Source organism: Scomber japonicus, chromosome 4, assembly GCF_027409825.1.
Source record: "Scomber japonicus isolate fScoJap1 chromosome 4, fScoJap1.pri, whole genome shotgun sequence".
NCBI classification, from domain to species: domain Eukaryota; kingdom Metazoa; phylum Chordata; class Actinopteri; order Scombriformes; family Scombridae; genus Scomber; species Scomber japonicus.
This window is the reverse complement of record NC_070581.1, coordinates 12984689-13012637: the sequence shown is the minus strand read 5'-3', so window position 1 is coordinate 13012637 and position 27949 is coordinate 12984689. Positions and strand designations below refer to the sequence as shown.

Genomic DNA, 27949 nt, shown 5'->3' with positions numbered 1-27949 from the left:
CAATTAAAACGAATGCAATGCTGAGGAAATGGTGCATCCATTAATATGCATGTTTTAATATGAGGAGTATTGTATAGAAATACATGAATTTATTTTAACTTGTATTGATGATTCTGTTTTTTTATTATCGAAATGTGTAAGGAAACAATTATTGGATAATGCGTTAAAATATATCGACAAACATGTGGGCTTATGTAGAAGCACTATTTCATTTCTAAAGAAATATGTTAGACTTCCCGTGGAAAATGAGGCCTTCTGTCTTTACAGAAAACTACCGTGAGCTGCGTGTGAGTCTACACGGTTGTGAGGTGTGTGTCTCATCCACAGGCTGCAGTTTGTGCTTCATTTCACACATTTAAGACTGACTGCGTGTTAAATTAGAGGCGAGCCGGTGAGACAGAAATGTTTTCTAACAAAAGAAAAAAAGGATCATTCTTGGGCCAAAATCTTACACCATATGTTTAATTTATATAAGACATGTTGTAGATGCTGCAAACACCAAGGATTTAAAATGTGTTTATTTAATACATTTGAATTTGTTGATGCAGACGGCCTAATTAAATGTTTATTTATCATCATACAGGCATGAAGCCTGTTGTTTGTTGACGGCAGTGCCTGTCGACCTGTTGCCAGAAAGCAGGTGAAATGTTTATTCTCTTCATTCATGCATTTTAATGTCTGTAACACTGCTGCTGCCTCTAAATGACTGTTTTATCCGCGTGATCACTCTGCTGTTAAATAAAATCCCGTAGAGAGGGTCAACCTCTGTGTGCTGTGTGCGTGCCGTTACACTGGCACTGCGGACATGTGCACGCTCCTCTCGCTCTCACTCTTGTGCACGCTCCTTTCTCTTTCCCTGTCTCTTTCTCGTGCACGCTGATGTCACTCTGCTGTCCCCCGCCCCCCGTTGACTTTATTAGCAGGAAGGTTTCAAAAACAACAATTTGTCCAAATGTTTTTAATTTAAACAATAACAGTAATATGTATTTTAACATTAAGAATGATATATTATATATATATACACAGTCTGGACGCATATGATATTCGCGCATGCTTCTCTCTCTCTCTCTCTCTCTCTCTCTCTCTCTCTCTCTGTCTGTCTCTCTGTCTCTCCCTCTCATGCACGCGCCTCTCTCTCCCTCTCCTCTTATGCGGTCAGAGATTCCTGCGCTCCAGCTCTCAACACCAACCGACAAAACTGCTTTGGGAAAATAAAAATGCTAAATTGACTTTTTTTTAAAATAACAAATGAGGACATATTTTCTTCCTAGTCTTTATTTTGGGGAGTTTTCCGTTGCTGACGGAGTGATTTTCAGGGAGTAATATGGATGAGCGTGCCAAGAAAAGCGGCTGAGGATTGTAACGGTTTGGGAGAAACGGTTAGGCTGCCGTGACTTCACGACGACATAAAGAGGCAACAGGCATGACTTTACAGTAGCATTTAAAAAAAAAAAAAGAAGCTGATAAATCACCCTGCATGCATCTTCATCTCTGCTTTTTACTCGGCAATAACATTTCTTCAGTTGAATAGTGTCTTTTAACTCGGCTAAAGAAGATGGCTCACCTAATTCGACACAAGCTGAGCAACAAGCTGACCAATGCGGCCCACACGGTGTCCAACAAATCTCAGGCCAAGGTCAGTGGGGTCTTCGCCCGGCTCGGCTTCCAGGCCGCCACGGACGAGGAGGGTTTGGGTTTCGCCGAGTGCGACGACTTGGATTATGACTACAGGCAAGGGATGCAGATGGATGTCCTTCAGGGAGACGAGGAAGGGGGAGACATGGAGGGAGAGGGGGATATGGATGGAGACAGCCACTATCAGAGGGACGGCACCGGCCCGAGGCCCTCGTCCCTGAAGACAGGAGGCTCCCTGGATGAGGACAAACCCAAAATCACGACATGGGAAGCTGGCTGGAACGTCACCAATGCCATCCAGGTACACCGTGCATGTGTGCATGTGTGCATGCAGCAGGCCTGCAACTGAGCCAAGAGTCACCTTGAAGATTTGTCATATTTTCAAATTTAGGCCTATGCAATGAGAAAGAGCCAGCCTACTCAGGGGATGTGCATAATTTCACACAATCCAGGATTATAATGAATCAAGATGCTCAGAATAGTTGAATAAAATTATATTTAGCCTTTAAATTTATTTTAAAATTCTACATTTTACCATATATAAAAAACAGGCTCAATTAAAGGGTTTTATTTATGGTGTGAGTGTGAATTGACTGCAGCGGTGGGTTTGGGAATGTATTTATTCAAATCTTTTTATCAGTGGAGCTGCAGGCAGGGCCTGTTTCACTGCGATAGCCCAGAGGCTGAACGGATCCACGTGTTTATCATCGTCTCCATCAAATACAAGTTTTTAACAAAAGAATTAGGAATGTCTTTTTTGAAATCGTAGCTATTTTTAATGACCTTCAATTCCGTAAATGAGAAAAGGCCTGATTTTCAAGGGCGAGGCGATTGAGAAAATAATTGTGCGATGTAGCTAGACATTTGAAATTAGTCAGCTGTGGTAAATCTCACATTTCTGCATTGCATTGTCTTTTTAATGTGCAAAAATATCATTTTTTTGTTATTGTTATTATGTAAGATGTGGGGCGTGCGAGCCAGTCATTGCACGCCTGGACTGGCTCGGCTTGTCACTGCGATGTGGGCCTTGTCCATTACCACTCAGCTGCGCTTCTCTGTCCGCAGGGCATGTTCGTCCTCGGCCTGCCGTACGCCATCCTCCACGGCGGATACCTCGGTCTCTTCCTCATTATCTTCGCGGCTGTGGTGTGCTGCTACACCGGAAAGATCCTCATCGCGTGTCTGTACGAGGAGAACGAGGACGGCATAAAAGTGCGCGTGAGGGAGTCCTATGTGGACATCGCCAATGCCTGCTGCGCGCCCCGTTTCCCCGCACTGGGCGGGCACGTGGTAAACGTGGCTCAGATCATCGAGCTAGTCATGACCTGTATCCTTTACGTCGTGGTCAGCGGCAACCTGATGTACAACAGCTTCCCGGGGTTCCCAGTTTCCCAGAAAGCTTGGTCTGTGGTGGCCACGGCCGCGCTTCTGCCGTGCGCCTTCCTGAAGAGCCTCAAGGCAGTGTCCAAGTTCAGCTTCCTCTGCACCGTGGCTCACTTCGTCATAAACATCCTGGTGATTGCCTACTGCCTGTCCAGGGCGCGCGAGTGGGCCTGGGAGAAGGTCAAGTTTTACATCGATGTGAAGAAGTTCCCCATATCAATTGGCATCATCGTGTTCAGCTACACCTCCCAGATCTTCCTGCCCTCTCTGGAGGGGAACATGCAGAAGCCCAGTGAGTTCCACTGCATGATGGACTGGAGCCACATCTCTGCATGCGTCCTCAAGGGCCTCTTCGCCCTGGTGGCCTACTTGACGTGGGCTGACGCCACCAAAGAGGTCATCACGGATAACCTGCCGTCAACCATCCGGGCTGTGGTGAACATTTTCCTCGTCGCTAAGGCGCTATTATCTTACCCGCTGCCCTTCTTTGCTGCAGTTGAGGTTCTGGAGAAATCTTTTTTCCAGGATGGTGGGAGGGCCATTTTCCCAGACTGCTACGGTCCCAATGGGCAATTAAAATCATGGGGTCTAGGCCTCCGAGTTATCCTGGTGGTGTTCACCTTGCTTATGGCCGTGTTTGTCCCCCATTTCGCCCTCCTTATGGGTTTAACTGGGAGTCTCACCGGCGCCGGCCTGTGCTTCCTCTTGCCAAGCCTCTTCCACCTGAAGCTCCAGTGGAGGAACCTCCTGTGGCACCACGTGTTCTTCGACGTTGCCATTTTTGTTATTGGGGGCATTTGCGCCATATCTGGCTTCATTCACTCAGTCGAGGGGCTCATAGAGGCGTACACGTACGATATCCACGACTGAGAGCTCCAGAGATGGCCTTTAATGAATAGTGATGTCCTAAAAATGCCGCACTACGGCAAGGTTGTCATGACGCAGACCTTATCAAAACATCATGTTGACCACTTGACATAGAAGCTCATGAGGAGGATTATTTGTGTGAAATGTACATCTTTTTATTTTGCCTTCGTGATAATGTGCAATAATAAACTCTACAATCATAGTGTAAAGTAGTCATTACAGAAAACATGTTTTATTAACTGGACAGAGGGACACAACCTCCGCATGAAGGGGGGTGAATATAATAGATGCGGGCATTAACATGTCTGTCCAGGTTTCAAGTCTTCATGCAAAGTTGTCTAAGATCCAGTAAAAAAAAGGGTCTAACTGTGAGTGTGTACGTGTTTATATCTGGGGAATGAAATATGTGAAAAACAATGGAGTGAATATGTTATTACTGGTATTTGAGCTGCTAGATATATCATTAATCCCACTTCAAAGAAAATATAAAACAGAGGCACCCGTCAGATCAGATGGTGCTCTGTGGATTATAACCAACCATGAATAACTTATGTGTAGTTGTTACAAAGTTTTTTATTTTCAGTTTCTTTCAGTTTTGTGTTTTTATTTTCCATCTTATGCCTATAGTAGACCTTGTTTGTTTTCTCGGTGTTTCAAGTGTCATTCTGGATGAAGTGAATTCAAAGTGCAAGCAAGTGGGTCCTATCTGTGTTATATGAAAACTGTTTGTCTGATAATATTCTCTTCCTATTGAACTTGTTCATTGTGATTTATTGGAACTAATCATGGTGTGTGAGACAAAGAGTATTTGTTGAATTAAGAGATAAATAAATCAAATATTTTATGGCTGGTCATTCTAATGTTTCCTTGTATGATGAAATGCAGCCAGGCATGAAAAGCTGATTTTACTTTCTCTTTCAATTTTACCGTTCTGGGCTTTGGTTACACTTCCCCTTTAAAGGTCAATTAAGTTTCCCTTTTTCTAAAAACAATGGTATGAGTTTCAAAGATAAGAACAAGTTTTGCAGCTGCAATGTTGTGTTTCAAATGGCATGCATGAAACTTTTTCCAAGTAAAATAATTGCAGCAATAAAACAATCTTGGCACCTCCAAGTCAGTACACCTTTAAACTCAGAAAAAAGGGCGTGGATTACAGTCATATTTTTGATTTCACACAACATGTAGTTTGTAGTTTTTTAAAACATTAAAGCCAGTAACTGTGGAAGTGTAATGCAGAATTAAGAAGTCATCAGATCAGACTAGTTTCACTTCCCTTTACTGGTCAGCCATGACATTCATTGTATCTAAAAAGCTGAGGATATATATATAGATATATAGATATATAGATATAGACCTTAAAGTGAAGATGAAGTGTCATAGAAATTTAAATATGAATTCACAGAGAGCAAGTTGTCTCTCAGCATTTTATTGCAATAACTAGTTTACATACAAATCTCCCAGTTTGGTACACTGAAGAGACACTGTATGAAGTTCAGTGCATTCATTACAATCATAGCTTATTTGTCACCCTAACAGATATTTTTGATTAATTCACTGTATCTCTAGAGAGTGAGAATTAAGAGTTGAGGGTGGAGTCCTTTCCTCCCTGGACTTTCCCTCTCTGCCTCTGTCGAAGGAGAAACGAAAGTTATCTTTGATGGTATCTGTTGGGAACATTTTCACACAAAGTCTCACAATGTGCTTTTGGCTATACAGCAGTACAACATAATCTTAAGATAATAAAATAAGGGTATACGTTTTCATTTCAATGGACTTCCAAAAACACTGATCATGTACAAATGCTTCTTTCAACACTTTAGTCCATATAACACAATGCAGTGTTTTTTATTTGACACATTTACACTCAACTATTTGATTCTGGCAGACATACCAGGATGAAAAATAAAAACAGTTTCCTGTTCCTCCCCCGCAGCAGTCTATCTAAGGCCACTGTCAGATGTCAGGTAGTTTCACTTCTCTAACAGCGGCAGAGAGGCAGAGAAGACACTGATTCACAAAGTCAGCAGCAGACTTTCAACTTTTTGGCCGAAGCACTTCACACCGCAGTGTTTCAGGTATGCCTCATATTCTCACTCAAAAGGCTTATTGTGAATAAAACTATTAGATTTCAGAAACTATTTTTGGAAGTAAAAAGCACATGTCTCAGCTGGTCTTTGACTGTGAAGAGTTTTGCTGTTACATTCATTGTCTCCTCAGCAAAATGGTTGTGTCTGTGATATTGGCGCTCATGCTTGTCTCTTGCACCTGTGGAGAAAATCCTGCCATTCAAGTCGTTCTGACAGAAAAAGGACTTCAGTACGGTACGTTTGTTTAAACACAAATCAGTTAAAAATCACTTTGTATAGTGTTTGATTGATTTGAAGCTACCTGAGTCTTTACTTAAAGTAAAGTCTCACTATATGATCAGTACATAAAATATGTTTCATTCACATCAATTGTAACTTTATGTGTGTGCTGTTCATCTCAGGGAAGCATGTAGGTGCAGGATGGATTCAGGAGAAGTTGGAGGTTGTCACTCTCCCTGACATAAGTGGTAAAGTCTACATTGGCATTGGCAGCGTAAGCTACACACTAACAGGGTAGGGCTACATCTGAGATTTTTTAATATGTCTTCAGTTCACAAATTCCAGTTTAACATTTACTCTTCATAATGACAGAGAGTTTATTCTTCAAATGTAATAATTTGAACTTCATGGTTTGTGTATACTTGAGTTTAGGCCCATTTACATCATCTATGTCTGTGTCTTCACATTTCTTTACATCCAACATCTTTCTTCTAACCTTGTGTTTTAGCGTCAGGATCACCAAGTGTGACTTTCCTGAACCGTCTGTTGAGTTCACGGAGAGCCCCGCAGGATTCAAGACATCCACCTCAGGCCTCAGTATTGCAGTAACAGGAGGGTGGAGGACACGCTACGGAGCAATGTGAGTTGGAACAATTAACGAATCTCCATGTAAACTCCAGTAATCCCATCAGCTGTTCTGTCAGGGTGTGTCTTTAAGTTCCTCATTTAAATTGGAGGACTTGTGACTTGGTGATGACTCGTGATGGCATATACACAGTCTGATTCAAATGTCCATGTTCATTTCATAGAGGTACACACATTGGTTTGAAAAGTTGAAAAATAAATGTGTATAAAAAATTAATGATGAAATAATATTAAGGTTCAAAGTCAAAATGGCCTTCAGATGCCAGATCAGAAAAGGAAGTGTGCCTTTTTGATGTCAGTTCCTCCAGTGCTGTGTTGTTTCACTTCTGGTTGAACATCAGATAAGTTTTGTTATATTCATTTATTTGTACAAATAGGAGTAAAAAAAGATTACGCTCATAAGATTAGAAAAAACTCAGAAGGGGCTTATAAAGACATCTCACCAAAAACACACACACACACAAAAACAACAACAGAAACAACAACAAAAACCCAATTGCATCTACTAACACAGGTGAGAAGTCGCCTGTCTGTTCTTCATCACTCTCACCTCTTACTGTAAAATGAACTGTACTGAAACCAGAATTTGGCATAACATCCTGAATTGGTGTTGTCAGATAAGTTAACTAATAGTAGCAATGTGGGCAATGATGTGCATTTTATGACCTCAAGCAAGAGAAATGTGTAATTGATATCCTGTGTTGAACATTTTGAAACAATTTGTCAAGTATTTTCACAGACAGATAAAAATCAAAGACAAAAAAAAGGAACCAATCTTCCTAGAATAACAAAAAGTCCATTTTCAGTATATTAATGTAGCTACACTCTTGTCTAGCCAGTATATGTTGGAGGAGAGATTGGAGAGATTATTAGGTCTGCAGTCTGCAGGTTTATATTAAAATACAGAAAATTAAAGAATAAAGTGACTCACTTCTGCCAGTGAACCACAGACCTATATTGTGTCCAGATCTGCACTGATTTAGTATGTTGTGTGTATGTTGTGTATTTTCAGACATGATGGGGGAACATTCGACATGGCTTTATTTAATGTGGACGTGACCTCTGTAGTTGAGCTGGGGAAAGATCCTGATGGACATATGTCTGTCACCAGTGTCAGCTGCGATGCTCATATTGGAGGTTTGGACATAAACTTCTATGGTGGAGCCAGGTACAGTATAAAAGAGAGAGAGAGAAGGGGGGGGGGGGGGTACAATGATGTTAAGATTAAAGTCCTGCAATCTTGTTTGTCTGCAGTTGGATATTCGAGCCTTTTGTGGAACATTTCAAGGGGCGTATTAGAGCTGAAATAGAGGACAAGGTGAGTGTTTCTCTACATCAACATTTATATCAGTAGTGGTTTTGTCTGTCCTGAACATCATCAGATAATGTTCAGGTCAATCAATGTCTATGTGTAAAGACTTTCACTGGTGATCTCTCCTCTTAGATCTGTCCCACTGTGGAGGAATACATTGTAAACACGGAGCAGAGCCTACAGGCCATGAATGGTATTGCAGCAGGCTACATGTTCATAAAAACCCCCATTTATAAAACAATGTACACTGATGTTGAAATCAACTATTTCCCAGGCTGGGAATGACTTTACTCGAGGTCAAAAATAAAACAACACAGGAATTGAAATATGTAAAATAGATAATTCAGTCTATATATGATTTCTATTCTATTCAGTCTCCTTTGATGTGAATGAAGACCTCACTCTTGACATCCCTCTCACCGGCTTACCTGTCATTGAAAATTCAAGTCTGAATCTGGGTTTTAAGGTAAGAATACACATATACAGTAAAGGTAGTTTTCAGGGCATTCATTCACTTCTTTAAAAAAAAAAAAAAAAGATTATAACAACACGCAAAAAAACTGATCAATTGCTTTATAATTAATGAAAGGGGGAGTTCTACAGTATCAAAACTCATCAGGAACCTCCATTTGAGGCACAACCTTTCGTCATGCCTGTGAAGTCAGGCTACATGTTGTCAGCCGGCCTCTCTGAATTCACTGTGAACTCTGCCTTCTATGGATACTACTCAGCTGGACTGCTTCAGGCCATCATCAATGACAGCATGGTAAGTTCACCTGAAAGGGTTAGGGTTAGCAAGCAAGACAATTCCAGTTTGGTTGAAGGTTTCAAACAGCCTTTTAATCAGATAATCCTGTTAAGCATTGATTACTTTTCTGACTTTATATTGATTGTGCTTAAGGGACTTTGTTTTGTCATTTCAGATACCTTCAACCTCTCCTGTGCACCTAAACACCAGCTTAATGGGGCCTTTCATTCCTCAGGTGAGTTTATTTATCAGGGTTACATTTAGCAGCGAGCAGCTAGCTGTCACAGCTCTACACGTGACATCCACAGACTTCATTAGGCTAAAAGAAAAGTTAATAAAACAGGACAAAAAGAGTGGTGTCATCCGTGTAATTCTTTAATCAAGATAAATGTGGCATCCATAGTGAGCAAGTATTCATTCAGAGGGAAAGAGAAAGGGGAAACAAGGTGAACAATGCAGGACATATAGGCTACTGCTTCTGTGAAGTTGTATAGGCCTGAAAACATGTTTACATATGTAGGATAATACTGAGACAAACCAAATTTTGTTTTTTTGTCTCTTTAAATGGAATTTGTTGACAAAAACTAAAAAAAACTAAAAAAAATAATGCCTTTAACTGACAGGTACAAAGACTAGCCCAGTCAAGATTAATGTCATATCAGTATCTTTTTTAGCGTCTTTGCAAAGTCTGGACAAAACTACCTACATTAACGCTATCGCTAACAAACACGATAATATGTAAGACATGAACTCTGCCCGAGCTCGAGTTTCCCGTTCCCGTTCTAGCTGTGCATGTAATTCTGAAAAAAAAGACAGAAAAACCTCTGGTTAGCAAACATTGCTACATTTTGGCAGTGATATGTTGAAGCTTAAAATAACTACAAAAATCCAGTACCTTTGATTTTAAAATAAATGCAGACAGAGAGTATCACTACCACTAGGATGACGAGTCCTACAACCTCACGTCGAAAGAACACATTTTTCTGAAGAGCAAACATGAAGACTCAATTAACAAACAAAAAAAAGCAAAAATTAGGGATAACGCCTCTGACTCCTACTGTAGTGTACAGGTGTAGATCCTTACCAGGGTTGTGTAGATCCTTACCAGGGTTGTGTTGGTTCTCCTAAACATGTGATACAGAAAAAGTTGAAATCAAATCACAGCATTTTTTAAAGATCACTATTCATGCTCACAGTGAAACTGCTCTCAGTCATAGTTCTCTATCCTCATTTGCAAACAGCAGTGAAACTACTAACTAAAACAAAGATATAAGGCCACATGACTCCTGTTTGGGCCACGGGTTTCCTGTTAATTATAGAACTGATATTAAGATTTTTTTTGTGCATAATTTAAGCTCATATAGTTTATGCTATTAATAGTTATTACCACTCAAATTAGGATCTTTATGAAGTAAACAATAGCCTTATTAATATAATTAATACACATATGATAACAGACAAATAATTAAGCTTCCTTGTTGAAATCTTACCCAATGGATTGATCTTTAAAAAGTGGAGGTGAATCCCTGGAGCGGTCACTATCACTTTAAAGAGAAAAACAAGATTAATATATGCCCGACAAACCATTGAGCATCCTCAATGGTTTCCTTTTTCTTTAAAATATGGTAATGAATCATTTAACTAATCATTTACTTGCATGCTCTCAACGCAGTCTTTAATAGTCTGCAACAATCTACGTGATGACAAACTAATAGTACTAATATCACACAATATCAGTTTAGGCAGCATTTTCAGTTTACTCATCAGAAATTATATCACTGTTTTTAAGCAGACTTATTATTATTCATTGTTAATGACCCCACTATATATTGCTTTGCGTGATATAACTTTGGTGTGCTGATTTGCTTAGACTTCCCCTTAAATCAAAATCAAACAACTTTATTGGAAATTCATCTCCAATCATCAGATATCTGATCAAAGACATTTAAAAACATTAAAATACGCTATATTATATGTAACTTTGTAAAACAGCAAGAAATAAATGACTAAAAATGAAGTGTGATGTAATGAATATTATAAATGAAGAAAATTTCCCCTTTAAAAAAAGACATGCATAGTAAAATCCAAGTACTGCTGTATCAGATGTGCAGCTTCAGGTTGGGAGCTACCTTTTTATGCATTGTGCCTCATTTGTGAGAGATTTTTTTTTTTTTAACATGTAATGAGCTGTTATGGCTGCATCATATGTCAGACAAGATTCCTGAACTTTCAAGGAGCACCTAAACCAAAACCCATATTCTTCTCTTCAGTTAGGAGTGAGACTGTGATGCTAATACCTGCAGCCATGTTGACTAGTATGATATTGTTTTGTATTTCAGGCATAATTTATTTTCAATAATGAAAACAACTGGTCAGGTGTTTAGTCTAGCTTAGCACAGTGACATGCTGTTACAGTATATCCATTAGCAAAGATGAACCAGCTGGGTCGTCTCCCTGTAATTCACATTCTGCCATTTTCTACTGAGATCACAGACTGTGTAAACAAACCTTTGACTAGAGCTGTTGCTGGAGTAGCCACAATCCGGTTTAGTGCTATCAAAACTTTCTGTCTCTGTATCCGTCCACCTGTAGTGTACATGATTTCCATATCACTTTAAACAGTAACTGCAGAGGACTGTTTGTAATCCAGAAACAACACATTACTTGAACATTATTTGAAATATTTAGAACATTTTAACTGTCTGACCTTCTAAGGGAACAGAATTTTATTGATCTTTGATCTGAATACTGCATCATGTCTTGTATCACTGTTGATAATGAAAAGAGAGAAAAATCAGACACATTCATTGCGGGCAAATGACAAATGACCTCTGACCTGTACTACAGCCAGCCACCAGGGGGCGAGCGGGATGTTTTGGCTTCACTTTTGGGGAACTGTCATCATCACATCCATCTTTCACACAGTCAATGGGGTGTAGGGGAGAAAGGGGTTGGTAGTCACACTTTTTACTTTACTTTTAATTCCTCATAAACCGTATACTGAATAAATTCCGTTTTAATTTGTAATGGAAGCCTAAAGTGTCAGGTAGAAATAGAGTGGTCTTACTCTTCTTCAGCTGATTCTGTTAAAAAGATATGGGCCCTCTAATATGTCCTATGCACTTGTGACAACCATCCATTGTGGGTTGGTAGTCCCTGTGTTATTGTAATGGAGAAAAATACGAAATGTAGACATAGTCTTAAAAAATATTTAAAATGATTAGTTTAATTGAAATACAACAACCTAACACACATCCTGCACCAAGAGAACAGAAACAGAAACAAATCTTTCCTAAAAGTTTTTTGTCCTTATATAACAATATTATTTATTTTCACCTCTCTGACTGCTCTGAGCTTTACATCTGGAGAAGTCTGGCTCTTGTTTGTCTTCCTGACAAAGTTCTTAGCCATTGTGCTATCTTAAAAGAAAGAAAAGACTAAATATATCACACTCTATATGTATATGCCAACATGAAACAACTCACCCCAAAGAGAATGTGATAAACATCCCCAACTGGGATTTTTTGCTACCAGCAAAGCTAACAACAACATATTTTAGCTTAGCTAAGAAAAAAGCCTACCTAACTATCACTGTCTCTTCATACTTTTTTGTAACTAATTTGTATTGGTTTTCAACAGAAACACAAGTTAAACATTTTGCCATCATGTCAGTAACAGAGATGGATAAAAGAAGAAAAATAAATCAATCAATCAAAAAAAAATTGTTTATCATTGATCCAATTAATTAAAAATACATTTTCTAGCCAATAATAGCAATTTGTCACATAGTTTGAACTTGAAATGGGTTAGAGACGTCACCTTGAGGGGAGGTCTAGAATGAAAAGGCCTGGGTCCCTCTTAACTTTTGCATGGAAGAGGCCACTCAGTTTCTCTGAGATCGTACCCCAAAATCTTTTTATCAACTTACATTGCCAGAAGTAGTGATAATATTTTCCAATCTCTCTATGACACTTGTTATACAAAGGTGAAACCTGATGGTCCATCTTATTTAGTATGTAAGGAGTTATGTGTGAAATATTTTATACTGTATCTCTCTCAGTCTATTACATGTAAAGGTAGATTTAAATACTTCAATGGTCTCCTGCCAGTCATCCTCAATATACTCCATGTCGAGATCTTTCTCCCACTCCTGTGCTCTCTTCATACTTTTTAATGGTAATGATGTTTTATTATAAACTCATTGTGTTGAAGCCCAGAAGAGTTAGATATTTACATTTTCACATGAAAAACACTAAACGTCCTCTCACCTCACTGTCAAGTGGTTTACTCCAGAAATGACCTTGGAAGTAACATGTCACCTAAATTCTGAAACGTTCAGTGCCAAAACTTTTTAACAGCACCTTATAGGGACCGAGATCAGATGAATGTGACAACCAACCCCGTTCTCCCCTATAGATGAACTGACTAGGTACAAAATATTTTATTGACATATTGATTTAATCAGGCTATTAATAATAAATAAATAAAATAACAAACAATCAAGCGGCTTTATAACAATATAATATGCTTTATGGTATAAAAATCAGTGTCCCAGTGTTTGTGACTCTACACAATGCTTTAGCACAGAGCTCATTAGATCCATTTCTTACAATAAATAACCAATATCATATTCAATTTCTCACAATATAACGATAATTATATTTTAGCGACTTATGATTGATTTTTATGGTAAAGTCTGCAACTCTTAAAACACACATGTATTTGTTAATCAGCTCATCTGGAGCAAGCCAATATGGCGATTATAGTTGCAGTAGCGTTCAGCCCCTCAATTAAAATGAAACAACTGTTGTCACCATGCACTTTATTGTTCTTAAAATGCAACGAAGTACAAACTCACCCTCTCACGTTGTTTTTCTGGTGTAGATGCTGTTTTTGAGCTGTTCAAGGCACCCTCACTGCATAATACAAACTGCCAAACAAACAAACCACAAAGCTCAAAGTCTCTGGTTTGAGCTTCAAGTCATGTGACTAAATCAAAACATTAAATGTAACCCAAGACAGATTCCCAGCAGGACAAATATGAACTATGTGCCCTTGTTGACAGATAAGCAACAATTACTGTTTTACAATAAATCTATTCATTAACAATGAAATGAAAAAAATCTCAACGCATAGGCTATACATTCACACATAAAATAAACTGGTTAAAAAAACAGAAACAACAACACTCGAACACCTAAACAAACAAAATCAGTGGAGAGCAGAAGCTCTCTGAAATATAAATCTGTAAATCGTCACATTTGAGAAGCTCAAACCAGTTCAAGTTTGGTATTTTTGCCTGAATAAACAACTCAAATGATTAATTGATTATAAATGCTGGTTAATTTCCAGTCAACTGTTTAATTAAATAATCAAATAAAGGCTGTCTTCAGTTGAATTAGCTGTGACATGAAACAAAAATCTCCAGGTTGCGCTGAGTGCTCTGACACACAACATGCACATGTAACAATTGTCACAACATGTCTCAATTTATACACCACAGACAAAAAAAGACATGCTTTTAATTTTAAATTATTGGATATAAAGTATCTTTTTGAGTATTAATAGTACTAAAAGAGAGGCAGACTGGTTTATATGCAATAAGTCAGAATGTATTTACAGGAACAATGACAGGGTAACAAAACTGTCCACTTAAATTAGTGTTTTGATACATTTTTTATGCACCAAGTAATTTTTTTCTTCATCCTCTCTCAACTGCTTCTCTTCACTCTGTACTGTTCATGGAGTCAGTGAAAATATATGACACTTCTTTCTCCTGCAGTTGCCCAAGATGTTTCCAGGCCTGCTGATGACTTTGCAGGTTTACGCCACAGATGTTCCACAGGTTTCCTTCCACTCTGGTGCTGTTAAAATGGGTTCGATGGCTGCTGTCAAGGCCTTTGCTATCCAGCCCAACTCTACCCAGACTCCACTGTTCAAACTCCTTGTTGTGAGTAGTTTTTGTCACTATTTATGTCTACAACACTTTAAAATCTTGTAGCCAAGTCAGACCACAGAAGGAAAAACTGAAACTAGCAAATTAATGGCCAGTTTTTCTAATGGTTTCTGTTTTATACAATTGTAGATTTAATATATTTACAGTCTGGTTAGTTAGACATAAAAACTATTTGAAGTCATCATCACAGGCTATCAGGAATTATAATCTACATTTTATCTATTTCATATACTGGATCATTGATTAATAATTCATGAGCTGTGACAAAAAGGATTGAATAGTTGATCCATAATAAAAAATAACAGGTCAAATGCAGTCCTAAATTTACAGTAAACCTCTTTCCCTCAGGACTCAGAGTTCAGCAGCAAAGTGTGGATCGCCGAAGAAAGACTGAGGGGCTCCATGACGATGGAGAAGTGAGCATCACCGTGTTTTAAAACACATTAACAGACTCACAAGCTCACAAAGTCAAACTCAAAGTAACAACTCTGCCTTCTTTCAAACAGCTTCACACTGAGTCTGGATTCCACTGAAGTGGGGACCTTTAATGTAAGTGACACAAGAAAAACTGCAACACATTTTATATCCACAGTGTATGACCAGCTTCATGAGTAAAGAATTGTGTTTCTTTTTGCAGACTGATGCTTTGGCAAGTGTAGCAAAGATGGGAGTACAGTTGACCTTGTCAAAAGTGAACAGTGAGTTTTTATCAGTGTTTTCACTTCATAATCTCCTCACTCTATGGTGTCATTTTAAAATGCCTTCATTTCTTAATTTGTGTCTTTCTGTTGGCTTTATTCTTACATGACCATGACATAATCACAAAAAGGTGTGGGGTACAGTTTATTTGGTTGTTGAACTCACTGAAAGTTGTTTTCGAAAGAAATACCAATTAAATGTTTATAATATTAAGTTTCCATGTAACTGATGTATTAATTCAAGATTCAAGATTCAAGATTCAAGATTTCTTTATTTAGTCCCGAAGGAAATTTGTCTTGGACTGGGCTGCTACAGTACATATAACACATAACATGACAAGAAAGAAAAAAGACTAAGTACAGTTTCCTCGAATATTGCCCGGAAGGTAGGGTGCTCCCTCACCCCCATCACTTCCAAAGCAGTGTGGGCTAGTCTGTTGATTTGAGACTTTGTCTTCACAGTTAAGTTGCCAAACCAAACAGAGATTGCGAAGTGAAATATACTCTCAATCACAGCACGATAGAAAAACAACATCACATTCTGTTGGACACAAAACACCCTGAGCCTACGTAAGAAGTGAAGTCGCTGCTGGATCTTAGTACAAACACTGTCAACATGTACGTTCCAGGATAGATTACTCTCTATATGCACACCCAGGTATTTGTATGAGTCCAGCTGAGCAATACTAACATTGTGTATGAGTAATGGAGTGTGGTTCCCCACCTGACCTAGGTCAAAGACCATTTCCTCTGTTTTTTTAGTGTTAACAGTGAGGTAATGTCCCTGTCCACCTGTTACTAGAGTACAAGAGAAAAAGCATGGTTTCCTTTAGAATAAGACCATGAAATACCATAGTGATCTGAGTGTTGAGATCACGGTCTTTGTCCTGATCTTTCTGTTTTAGAGCAACTTACTGAAGGTATTATGTTACCCAGACTGAAGCACGCACAGCTGGTCAATCCAGTTCTGACATTGGAAGAGGTCAGTATGAGTTAAAGAACAAAGTTAATGTTTAACTTTTAATCAGAGCAGAAACTGTTTTTGGGCCGATTATTAATTGTCTATTTTTTCCCAACAGGGATTTATTGCCATCTGTTCAGACGCCGAGCTGCTCGAAGACATAGACTTCAACTGACAGGCAAACCTCAACTACATCAAAAACTGCTTCTCTTCCCAGTTTAGATTCCTGTGGAGCTGCATTTTCTTGAACTTTAAACCTGTAAACACACTGGACACCACATCAGAAAATCACTGATGTACTTAAAAGATGTACATTTCTATAATCAGTCTTAACATATCTACAGCCTTCATGTTTAATCAGCAGTGATTTATCCTGCAGTTCAACTTTTAAAATGCTTGTAAAATGAATGTACAGCATATGTTTTTTTACAAATAAAAATGAATAAAGATGATTATTTTTAAAATGCATTTAGACTCATTAATGTAAATGCTGAAAATCTTATTTTCATCAGATTAAAAATACAGTTTCAGTAAGGTTCAAAAAAACTGTTTATTTTAGTTTCTATGTATATATTTTTTTAGAAATTATAGTATCTTAGTAGTTTTGATGGTATACTGCAGCAGTGTGTATCAGTGTCATAATGTACACTACCACTAGATGGAGACAAATTACAAAAAAAAGCTCAAAGTCACAAAATGAAGGACAGGTAAGGTTTCTGTGACATTTTCTCTTACTCAATACTACATGGAGAACTAATTTAAAGTCAGTCATTTAATTTGTTAAAAGCTCTGACCCCCAATAAGGAATGGATATATTTATTAATCTACAGCTTTCTAATCTGGGAGCAGTTCAGTTGTATTTAGAGATAAACCAAATATGCCTTCATGTTGTTCAGGATTTCATGTATTTAGCCTTGTTGTCTATAGTGATGAGAGCACTGGTCATCATTTACTGTCAGGGGACAATTACTGCTTTAAAAAAAAAAACTGAAAATACTTAAATCATCCAAGGTTCAAGGTGTTGATAATCTGTGTGTCCAGACACTGACAGGTTGAATAAGAAGGTCTTATTGGAGAATACATCTTAATGATGACAACGAGGCCTTTTACAAACACTTGAGCACCACCACATTCATGAAACAATGACATCTCTTTATTTCCAAACATTTCAGTGTGCACTCTTTAGATCCTGTTACATGTTCACATTCTTGGAATGTAACACCACCAAAATATAAATATTATCCTATTTACAGCCACTGTTCTTAAAATGTTCCCCATAGAAATACTTAACACTTCATTCATGAGACGAGACACTGCGAGGACACTGAGCGGTCAGTCGGGTAGCAGAGTGGAGCGGACCTTTGAGCCCATAACTGAACATGATGAGCTGGAACAACAGACTGTTATTTAGGAACAAGATTTTGTAAGTGGATCTAAGCTGAACTGGAGACAGGATTGAAAAAAGACTGATAAACAAGCATCTACTGAACTATCTGAGACCCCGACAGCCAAGCAAGATCGACTGTGGACCATGTCGGAAGACTGATGATGGTGAACTCCATTAAAGGGACAGTCAGAAACTCCTTCAGCTGTATCACAAACCCCTCTAATGTAAACTTTAATGTGTAGAACTGTCCTTATTTATCAGGAGACACTTAGGGAAGAAAATGAAGTCATCTACATCTCAGAAACCAACAGGGAAACTGAACTGAGGTCAACTATGGAGCACCTGAGATCTCTATAGGATAAGAAAGCTAACTGTAGTATAAAAACTGTACTGACACTTGCAAAACACCACAAGCTAACAGCTTTTAAAAACTAGTCATTCCACAATCTTTGTCAGTATTCACCAATTTAAACCAAAAATAACTCCAGTATGAACAAAAAAATGGACAGAGCCTACAGAAGGGGGTTCATCCAAGATCACAAATCAAGTTTCAGAGTGCTTCAGGGTTTTAAAGCAGTAGTTATGTCCATCTTTTCGCCCGTTTTAAAATATACATTTAATGTTGGCACTCACATGCAACACTGCACCTTTCAAAACACTTCCGGCCACTTTAATGTTATTTAATTTATTTAAAAATGCTGAAAATAAGTTAAACATTTAAGTATGCACAAAATACTTAACTGAACAGCACATCAGTGTGAGAGAACAAACTGAGAAACACAAGAGACTTTCAGAAATCATTTTGACCTTTTTTAACCCAAACTAAACCAGGCGGACTGTGAAAGAGGAGAGGCATCTAAACCACTACAACACAAACACTCTGACCCAAAGTGTTGAAATGCTTTGAAACAAGAAAAAAACAAAAACTCTGCTGCTGAGCCATGGGCTGCTTTGGACCCCTGCACAAAGAAGTAGAAACACTCACTGAGAAAAATGGTAGACTTCCACTTGGTTGACTTTCAACATGTTACACTGAAAATACAAGACATGGAAAATGGCTACGTAGCCCGCACTGCTCAGACTCCAGCTCACAGAAACTTAACTTGTGAGAAGTAGAAGTGCGAGTAGGAATAATAAAAAAATACCTATCTGGAATACAGTTGAAACAGGCGTTTCTAGAGAGGCAGCCTTGTTATACTTTCACCATGACAGAAATACTAAAAATACTGACATTTCATAAAGTTATTCTAAGATACAGTTCGTTCAGTATCTGACCTCACAGGACAGCAGAGAGAAGAAGTCTGCTGCATCAATATCATCTCAACTCTGTTACAGCCCGTCTGTGTTAGTGGGTTTTTCGGTTTGGAGATATTTTGGTCTGTCAACTCAACTTCAGAAGTTAACAGTGCTTAGCTTCTTTACGAGGATTTAGAGACAATAAAAACACAAGGGAGACATGACAGGTTGAAAAAAGAGGAAGCGAAGACAAAAGGAAACTGATGAGATGATGTGGAGGCACAGTGTGAATTTTTAAAAAGAGCTTTAACATCAACAAGACTACGTCCCGTGAGCTTCAAGTGCAATCTTATTCAACCCTGTTTGTTTGTTGTTGTTTTTTTAAACTGTCATCAGCTCAAAACTCCCCATCACTGCCTGCAGCGCCGAGTATCGAGCTTGTCACTGCAGGCTGCCGAGGAGGGGCGAACAGAGACTTCTTGTAACACACATGCACGCGCACACACACACGCACACACACACACACACAGGGCTGAAGGATGGGGCTGTGGTTATTAGGCTGTGCTGGCAGATGAGGTGAGAGGTCCCCTTTGAGGGGCAAAAGTCTGAGAGGTCCATCGGTTCATGATGGTGGAGCGATGGTAGCAAAGGCCGGTATCATTTGTCTGCAACAGCTGCTGCCATGGGAACACGCATGGTGCCGCGAGCGGTTGCCGCCAACTCCTCGATTTCTGTGTTTAGACGTCTGATGACCCACTCCATAGCCTCTCGACCCTGACACACACACGCACAGAGGACAAATGTCATAAAGCATAACGAGCACTGACAGACACTCCGATATGAAAACAAATGTTGGGCCATGATGGCACATCTGGAGTTTTTAAGGGCGGCTTCACCTTGCCAGCGTTGACAGAGATGGTTTTGGCCATGAGACCCTCGAGGTAGCTGCTCAGACTGACACCTTTCACACTGATCATAGCCTCTTGGGTGAGCACCGTCCTGAACACACAATCACATAAATTAAAAAAAGGTCACAAACAGGGCTGAAGCCAGTCAACAAATCTTAAACATGCTGCAGTTTATTTCATGACCTTTCACTTAGAATACACAACATTCCTGTCGGATTTACACACTAAACGTGTCTGCTTCTCAGTTGGTCACATGAGGTAAACCATGTGAAAAAATAATACTTTAAGCTGTGTGCTCAGATGGATTATGACAGATTATTTGATAATACAATTAACAGCAGCTTCTTAACAACTGATGCAGCTAGAGAAGCTGAAGTACTAGACCAGCTGTCAGCTGTTCATGAAACAATACTTTGCCTAATATCTGTGTAAAACATTCAACTTAATACTTTGCAGCATTTGGTATTCTGCATGCTGTCTCACTGCCATGATATTGAACAGAAGTGAACCATTGTTAATGTTAGTACTATAATAAGTGATAATGTCCACTGTGAAAAAGGCCTATTTAGTTCAATTGAGAATATAACTTAGACCAGATCAGAGACACATGTAGGACTTAAGTAGAGAAGCGTAAGAAAACATGACGTCATAGGAATAATATTCAATACAGTGAGTGTCATTTGATATTTATACAAAGACAAGTTGAGTCATTTACTTTTCAGGATCCTGCGGATGTGGCTTGTACGTCAACTTCTCGTCTACAGAAACCAGGTTAGTGAAGGAGATCTGGATGGACAGAATAAAGTTTGCGTTAGTCTTTTTACATCACACACAACATTTACATTCAAGAGCAACCGAACCAAAATGGCCTTACACTGATCCTCCTGCTCTACAGACATTTCTCAAAACATGCTGACTCTGTGAAGCAGGATGAACACAGATGTAACTGATTATCGCTAATGACGGCACCATTATAACTGATAAGCAATTATACATGTCATAAGGTACGCCTGTGTTTAACAAGTAAAATGGTTAAAATGCATATGAAGAAATTCAATCAGTTTAACATCACAAATTACCACAGAAATCAAACTTTTGCCAAATAACAGACACACTAAATATCTAAATGAATGATTATACACATCTGAACAGATGACACAATCAGAATGGAAAACACTGCCTTCTTCCAAAAGCGTGCTAAGTGAAGGGCTGTGACTGCTTAATGAAAATCAGGTGACTGAGTCAACAGACTTCAGTGTCCAAAATTAACTCTTACTTTTAGTCACCTGCCAAGAAGACTGGTAGAAAAAAAAGCCCCCCAGCAAAAATTATGAATTGCCTTTTGTGTCACTATAAATAAAGTATAAAATAAAGTAATAAAGTAAATAAAGTTAATATTTACAGCATTATGTTTATTATTTTATTTCCTTCTGTTAACCGTTTGTTATATTGGTTATAATGGACTCTGCAATTTATTTTTGAGTAGCACTTCTGATGCTTGACGGGTGTTCATTTCAGACCCTGATGAACTTTCTGTGGCATTCTTATAATACTAAATAAATTCTGTTTTACCAAAAGCATAAATGTTACATTAAAAACTAACACCAATATTATTTAATCCATCACATCAGATGAATAATCTATGCATTAGTTTTCTGGTACTAATGATTAAGATTCAAAATAGCTTAACTGAGACTTTCAGTGCGTAGTAACAACAAACACTGGATCGTCCACCATGTTTTCTGCGGTTTAAACATGTATAAAAAGGAAGGACTTCAGATCAATGCAACATAACAGTTGCAAATGTTTATCCAGTTTTTGTTATCTGGTATGTTTAAGGACTTTTTTATTCTTCCAGGTCTCACTGTTAGAGCTCAAGTGTGGATGACTGGATGTGCTGTCCTGACTGAAGAGGGAGTATCTCTTTTTATCAGCTTCAAGCAACAACAGGTCCTGCTGACTGTGTGCTTGATAACACAATCTATGTCAGTAGTACTCACATTTGTAGATTTGAGCTCAAAGGTTTTCTCTTTTGGGTCCACTACCGAATGTTCTTGGACATAAGTGCATGATCTTGTTACCCCGATGATCTGAAGCAATAAGGAAGGAACACACAAACATGTTTAAAATTAAATGATCAATCTAAAGAAAATATCTCTGCAGTTCAAACATTTCTCTCATCATCTAACTTACAGATTTGGCCATGGCAGGAAGACCCCATTCTGTGCTGAGCAGTCTTGTGCTGTGTAACCGTCCCTCCTTGTCCACGCTCCTGTCCAGAACATCTACACCGAACACGCTGGGGTTCATGGGGTTGGGGTACTTCTGCATTGCTGCCTTGGTCACCGTCTCCCACGGGTGGCTGTTAACAACCAATATAAATATTAACAGAGTCTAATGTCCCTAAAGGCTATTTATTATTCTAGTAAGGGTCAATATTAGCACATTTTAATAACTGTGCGTGTCCCTTGCAGATAGATATATAAAATGTTAGTAACTTCAGTAAATTAGGTTATATTGAATTGGTGTCTTATTGTGCTTTTGTATCCACTTTTCTAAACCCACCAATAAAACAGAATAATACAATCCTGCCTGACCACATGTTGGAAATGAGATTGATTGATTATGTCATTCAGGTCATTTTCACCATTGAAGTAGCTTCTTGTGTTGGACAAAAGCGAACAAATAAATAACTGAATATCATTTCCATGTTCCATCATTTTGCCTCATAAACCATTTAAAATGTAGTATTTCACTCATCATACAGCAGTGCCATTGAAATTAACTGTGAACACATGCAACACTTAAATTATTTACTATTTTAATAGAAAATGTTTCAAACTTGATAGTCACAGCTGTTCTCACTTTAATTGCACTGATATTGTACTTTGAAGCCTTTGTTTTCAATTTAGTCTATTTCTTATCTATTTTTAATTACAGTTAAAATCAAATACCCTTCACTGCACCTTACAACACTACAATTACTATAAGATGACATTATGACTAACATTTTAGTGATATTGCACAGGGGCGTCCTCAGTGTTGCTGTATATACAGTGTGTGGTAACCGGGGACACATTAAGGTGAAGGTCACCAGTTAACACGGTCACCAGTTAAACTTGAACACCAGGAGAAGCCTCCTCCACACAGCGCACACTGACATAGGGAATTTTTCTAGAAACTTCAGTAGGTGCTCATTAACCTACATCATTCTCCGATAAATATTACAGAAAGACAGCTATATGATGAGCACCACACGGTTGTAGTCTAAGCGGAGGACCTCTCCACCGTTACATAACGCTCATCGCGGCGGGTTATATCATGCCAACTTCAGTGACAGATCCCGACAACAAGTGAACAGCACACACACCATTTACCTTCTGCTAACATATGGCTAATATGTTGCAATAATGCTTAAAGTTTATCTGTGCAGGTACAGCACCCGGCAGCCAAAGTTAGCTTCTATATGCTAACTTAACGCTAGCTAAAGCGGATAACTTGTTACATCAGACGGACCTTTGAATGTAATCATGTGTTGAAACAAACCTAATGGCGGCTGGGTGTAACATTAACTAAACATGGCCACAGTGCTAACATTAATGACAAAGGGACAACGTTAGGTAACCTCACTAAAAGCTCCTTGTGTTAAGTTATCTAACTTATCAGCAACCTTAGCAGCTAATGTGGCTAGTTGTAGCAGCTTGCACCCGGACAACACGAGGAGAAACACACAAAAAACTGGTTATTGGACACAAAATGTGATAATTAACACATATACTTGTATCAGACATCACCGACGACAGACACCCACTCACTTGAAAATGTGCTCTGACGCCCAGATCTTCATTTTAGCAGGCTTTTCTGTCAGGCTTCAGGGAGCCGGTGACTGATGGCAGTGACCGAGGTGAGGAAGGAAGAACGGGCCGAAGGAGGAGACCTTTAGAGGGGTCTTAGCAACGACACGCCCCCCCTCTGGTTGAGATAGCTACTGCACGTCAGGCTTTTTATTTATTTATTTCATCAAATGCGGATAAATAAAAACAAGAAAACTTAAAATGATCATGTTAAATACACAGTTTTTTATTATTTAATGGAAATTGCACTTCAATCAATCAATCACTCAATAAATTAAACGTTATTTGTGTAGCAGCTCTCATACAGATTACTGCAATTCAAAGTGCTTCACAGATGAGTGACAAGCCAATAATAAGACAGTAGACCAATTTGAGATTAATGCTTACTCAGTTTTAAACTATTTTAATGTATTGTTATATGCTTATTTATTTCTTCTTTTTTTCTTTTCTTGTATGTTTGTATGGTGGTCAGGCAGTTGGGGACAGGGGAGGGGCAGTTCCTGTTGGGTTTGTTGTTAAAAACTTCAGGCAATATGTACACTGACAAACCTGTCTATTGATCTTTATCTGTTTATGGTCCAATTTACATTCACCAATAAAGTGTTGGAACTATAAATAGATTTAACAAAGATAAATAAAAGCAAAAAGCAAAGGGAAAATACAATTTTACAATATGAATAAAATATAATAAGTGAATAAAATAAATATCTATAAATCCCTATTACCAAAAGCAAGGTTAAAGAGGTAGGTTGTAGGTTGTACGTTATCAACATTTCAAGCTGTTCTCAGATCCTGACTGTGTTCTGTCTGTGTGATCAGAGAGACCAAACCACTACTTTTACTGCAATACTTTAACTAGTACTGTAGTACTGTTACTAATAAGTACTACAGACTTTTCATGCAGGACTTTTACTTATAGTGGAGTATTTTCACATTGCTGTAGTAGGCTATTTTTATCATGTCAATAGGCAGGCACATAGTCCAACCCACAGAATCTGTCCCTCTTTCTTACATTAATATTTGTGTTAGTTTTTTGTTTCATGTTCATGGTTATTACACTTTCTATTGACATCTGAAGGACAATTAATTCCCCATACTTGCTACTTCATAAATAGGTCTAAATCAGTTTATGATTCTGGTACTTTTACTGAAGTTAAAAGAAACTTCATACAGACCTGCTTTTTATAAGTGTAGTCCAATAGCTACACTTTCTAAATCAGTTATATCTTAACCTAATTAAAGTAATTCCATCTACCAAAGGATGTCCTCCATGTAAGGATTGCAAAGATACAGGACAGGTGACAAACACACATCATGATACCCACAAGCTGACCAGATAAATACGTTTAGGTCATCAGTATCATCGTCAAGAACAGTAAAATCACTCCAAGGTAAACATCTTCTTTTTTTTAATCATAAAAATGATATTGATATTGGGTTTTTTTCACAATTTGGTGCCTGTCAGAGACAGAGAAGTACTTTTGCCCTATGGGCGGGACAAGTCACAGTGTGAGCTGTCAATCATGATCCATCACTACTACTCTTATTGGTCAGGAAAAAGACACAGCGTTCCTTAAATGACGTCACCACGCACATATCCGATCTGTCCTTGACGCTATCACAGAGCCAAGATGGTCGCATACTGGAGACAAGCAGGCCTGAGGTAAAACAAATATATCAATAAGTGTATGTCGTGTTCACCGAGTAGTTTATGTGTAGAATTTGTCATTGCAACTGAATATCCAGTCAAAACATTTCTTGTTATTCATTTAATGAGATACACGACAGAGCTAAGCTAAGCTAAGCTTTAGTTAGCTTCTCCAGTCATGCTTTTTAACTTGTGGCGCTGACGTCTGCTAACATTAATAAAGTAAATCTCCGTTAATGCTCCAGGTGCATTATTTGTTCTTATAGATTCAGCTGTTACTCAATTGTCCAGTCTAATCAATGTTAGTGTAGCTTGCCCTTCAGCGTGCGGCTAACCAGTGTGTCCTCTCTGCAGCTACATCCGCTTCTCCGCCATCTGCGCGAGCGCTGTGCGGGCTGCGCTTAAGCCACAGATGAAGGTAGAGGCGTTGAAGGCCGCAGAAGCCAACGTCAAAGTCTTCAAACCTAAAAAATGATGTAAGTTCATCACACGTTTATAAGCTACCATGTATGCAGCAGGTAGAAGACATCTGCACATTAAAGCACCTACACACCTGTTTATTTCAAGGAGAGGCAGCTGTGACATTGAGCTGTGACAGCCTGGAGGGAGTGTACAGCGTGTTATTATAGCACAACTACATTAGTATAGTAATTTACACTTATATACTGACGACCTATACCTTTTTTATTTTGAATGCCGTATTATATAATCGTTACGGATACGCACAATGACAGAAAACGAGTGATTTCTCCATTTGGATCATATTAGATAAGGTCAAGATCAATAAATACTATATTTATCAAATGGGGACTAATTGTGACTATTATTTCTATTATAGAATATGACAAGTGGTTTTGGTTTACTGTGTTTTGGATGGACAAAAATACCTGTGAAATCACCCTTTTTTCTGTTTTTTTTAATAAGCAAAATAAGATTTCACGAACCTGAAAGTGGTTTAAACTGCCTAAAGGCTTTTGCTTCTATCTCTGAACACTTGTGTAAGTAGGACTGGGCAGCATATGTATAATATTAATATTGTGATATGAGACTAGATATTGTAGTATTGTGTTATGTTTTAAGTGTTGCCTTTTCCTGGTTTCATAGGCTGAGGACTATTCTAGCTGTTCTTTTTTTTTCTTTAACATGCTTAGTCATTATGTTCACATTACTGACTATGATCAAAACCTCATTGTGTAGTTGTTTTGTGAATGCACCAATAATCATTCCTACAGTATTGTCACAATAGTTATCACACAGCCCTAAGAATAAGTAGTGAGGAAAAATTAAGACCCAGCCACTAAATATCGCTATGTATGTTTTCCATTAATCTCAAATAGGAAGCTGCACTGCTCCGACATTGACGTGATGCAGCATTTATTCTTTCGGATTTTTCTGGATGCACACAAAAATTGTTTCATATTAAATCTTAATCTGCAATTTAAAGAGTAACTACAACTGCCAAATGTTGTAGAGTATTAAGTATATTTTCCTTTGACATATTGTGAAATTAAAGTTTATGGTGGCATAAAATTGAAGCACTTGCATACATTTACCTCAAAATGATATTTAAATAATTTGAATGTATTTGTTTACTGTCTATTATTGGTAAGGCTAATGCAGGTGATGTCAGTGGTTAATTCCTCATGTTATGTTGGATGTTTTGGTTGGAATGAAAACTTGTACACTTGCTGCAGTCTTTGGTACATCATTACATGTACTTGGTTAGTAATACTATCACAGTAACAAACAGTGTATGAGTTGTTGCAGAAGAGCAGTTTTGTCATCCTTATACTAATAATGCAGATTTCCAGGAGTGAAATAATAATGAATCTTAACAGTTGGACATGAATATGAATTATTGTGTTTCACTGGGATGAAAAATAGCTTTCATGAGAATAATTTCAGTATTTTTTTCTTTTCTCTCCAGAATGTGACCCTGTGATGTAGAGCATTACTCTTGGAGATGTCCTGTCCCGCACACCATGTATCATTTTAATCTACAACAAAGAAAAGATGGATGACATCAGGAGGATCTGTTTGAGACTGGGGACTTGAATGAAATTGCTGTTTTTTTCCCCCTATTATTTGTAATTAAAGTTGTATTAAAGGTGGATATTGGAAATACAGTGTTTCTTGCCTCATTGAAACAAACACTGAAACATTTTCTGTGTAACAATTTTTATTTTGATATAAACTAATCAGTGCACTAGTCTACATAGGCATATTCAGAAACATGGTATTTTCAGAGGTATTTGTGTGTTGATCCATGAGTATATCAAGAATTTGTCAAAATTTAAGTCATCCTGCAAGAATATGTCAGGAAAATAGGATGTGTGTTTTACATCTGTAAAAATCCAAAATCACAATTAGAAACTCATGCATTGACCAGTGTTGTAGCTGAAGTG

General features: G+C 38.2%; 4 protein-coding genes and 2 long non-coding RNA genes across 7 annotated transcripts; 3 read left to right on the top strand and 3 right to left on the bottom strand.

Annotated features, from left to right (window-relative positions):
* Positions 1–1555: 1555 nt before the first annotated feature.
* On the top strand, positions 1556–3888 carry LOC128357546 (vesicular inhibitory amino acid transporter-like). Its single transcript, XM_053317911.1, has 2 exons — positions 1556–1936; positions 2701–3888. Exons 1-2 carry the CDS (start codon positions 1556–1558, stop codon positions 3886–3888), a joined length of 1569 nt encoding a protein of 522 aa, XP_053173886.1.
* A 1997-nt stretch (positions 3889–5885) lies between these two features.
* On the top strand, positions 5886–16949 carry bpifcl (BPI fold containing family C, like). Of its 2 annotated transcripts, XM_053316883.1 has the most exons (16): positions 5886–5960; positions 6103–6206; positions 6374–6485; positions 6700–6831; positions 7849–8004; positions 8091–8154; positions 8281–8341; positions 8523–8614; positions 8738–8914; positions 9072–9131; positions 14679–14846; positions 15201–15268; positions 15359–15401; positions 15490–15550; positions 16456–16532; positions 16630–16949. In XM_053316883.1, the coding sequence occupies exons 2-16, from the start codon at positions 6107–6109 to the stop codon at positions 16684–16686; spliced, it is 1428 nt and encodes a 475-aa protein (XP_053172858.1). In that variant the 5' UTR covers positions 5886–5960; positions 6103–6106; the 3' UTR covers positions 16687–16949. The 2 variants fall into 2 exon arrangements, with proteins under 2 accessions (XP_053172858.1, XP_053172857.1); XM_053316882.1 differs by lacking the exon at positions 5886–5960 and having other exon boundaries at positions 6019–6206.
* On the bottom strand, positions 9251–10436 carry LOC128356759 (uncharacterized). The gene is made up of 4 exons (XR_008321191.1): positions 10387–10436; positions 9981–10020; positions 9792–9879; positions 9251–9696 (listed from the first exon to the last, which is right to left on the bottom strand). It is a non-coding gene; the product is annotated as an uncharacterized LOC128356759 (long non-coding RNA).
* LOC128356760 (uncharacterized) lies at positions 10431–13820 on the bottom strand. The gene is made up of 3 exons (XR_008321192.1): positions 13755–13820; positions 11604–12315; positions 10431–11482 (listed from the first exon to the last, which is right to left on the bottom strand). It is a non-coding gene; the product is annotated as an uncharacterized LOC128356760 (long non-coding RNA).
* Positions 16950–18643: 1694 nt separating the features above from the next.
* LOC128356757 (PRELI domain containing protein 3B-like) lies at positions 18644–23959 on the bottom strand. Its single transcript, XM_053316884.1, has 6 exons — positions 23858–23959; positions 22236–22404; positions 22043–22132; positions 20758–20828; positions 20031–20133; positions 18644–19908 (listed from the first exon to the last, which is right to left on the bottom strand). The coding sequence occupies exons 1-6, from the start codon at positions 23887–23889 to the stop codon at positions 19792–19794; spliced, it is 582 nt and encodes a 193-aa protein (XP_053172859.1). The 5' UTR covers positions 23890–23959; the 3' UTR covers positions 18644–19791.
* A 1513-nt stretch (positions 23960–25472) lies between these two features.
* On the top strand, positions 25473–27668 carry atp5f1e (ATP synthase F1 subunit epsilon). The gene is made up of 3 exons (XM_053316885.1): positions 25473–25559; positions 25899–26020; positions 27472–27668. Exons 1-2 carry the CDS (start codon positions 25528–25530, stop codon positions 26017–26019), a joined length of 153 nt encoding a protein of 50 aa, XP_053172860.1. The 5' UTR covers positions 25473–25527; the 3' UTR covers position 26020; positions 27472–27668.
* Positions 27669–27949: the final 281 nt, after the last annotated feature.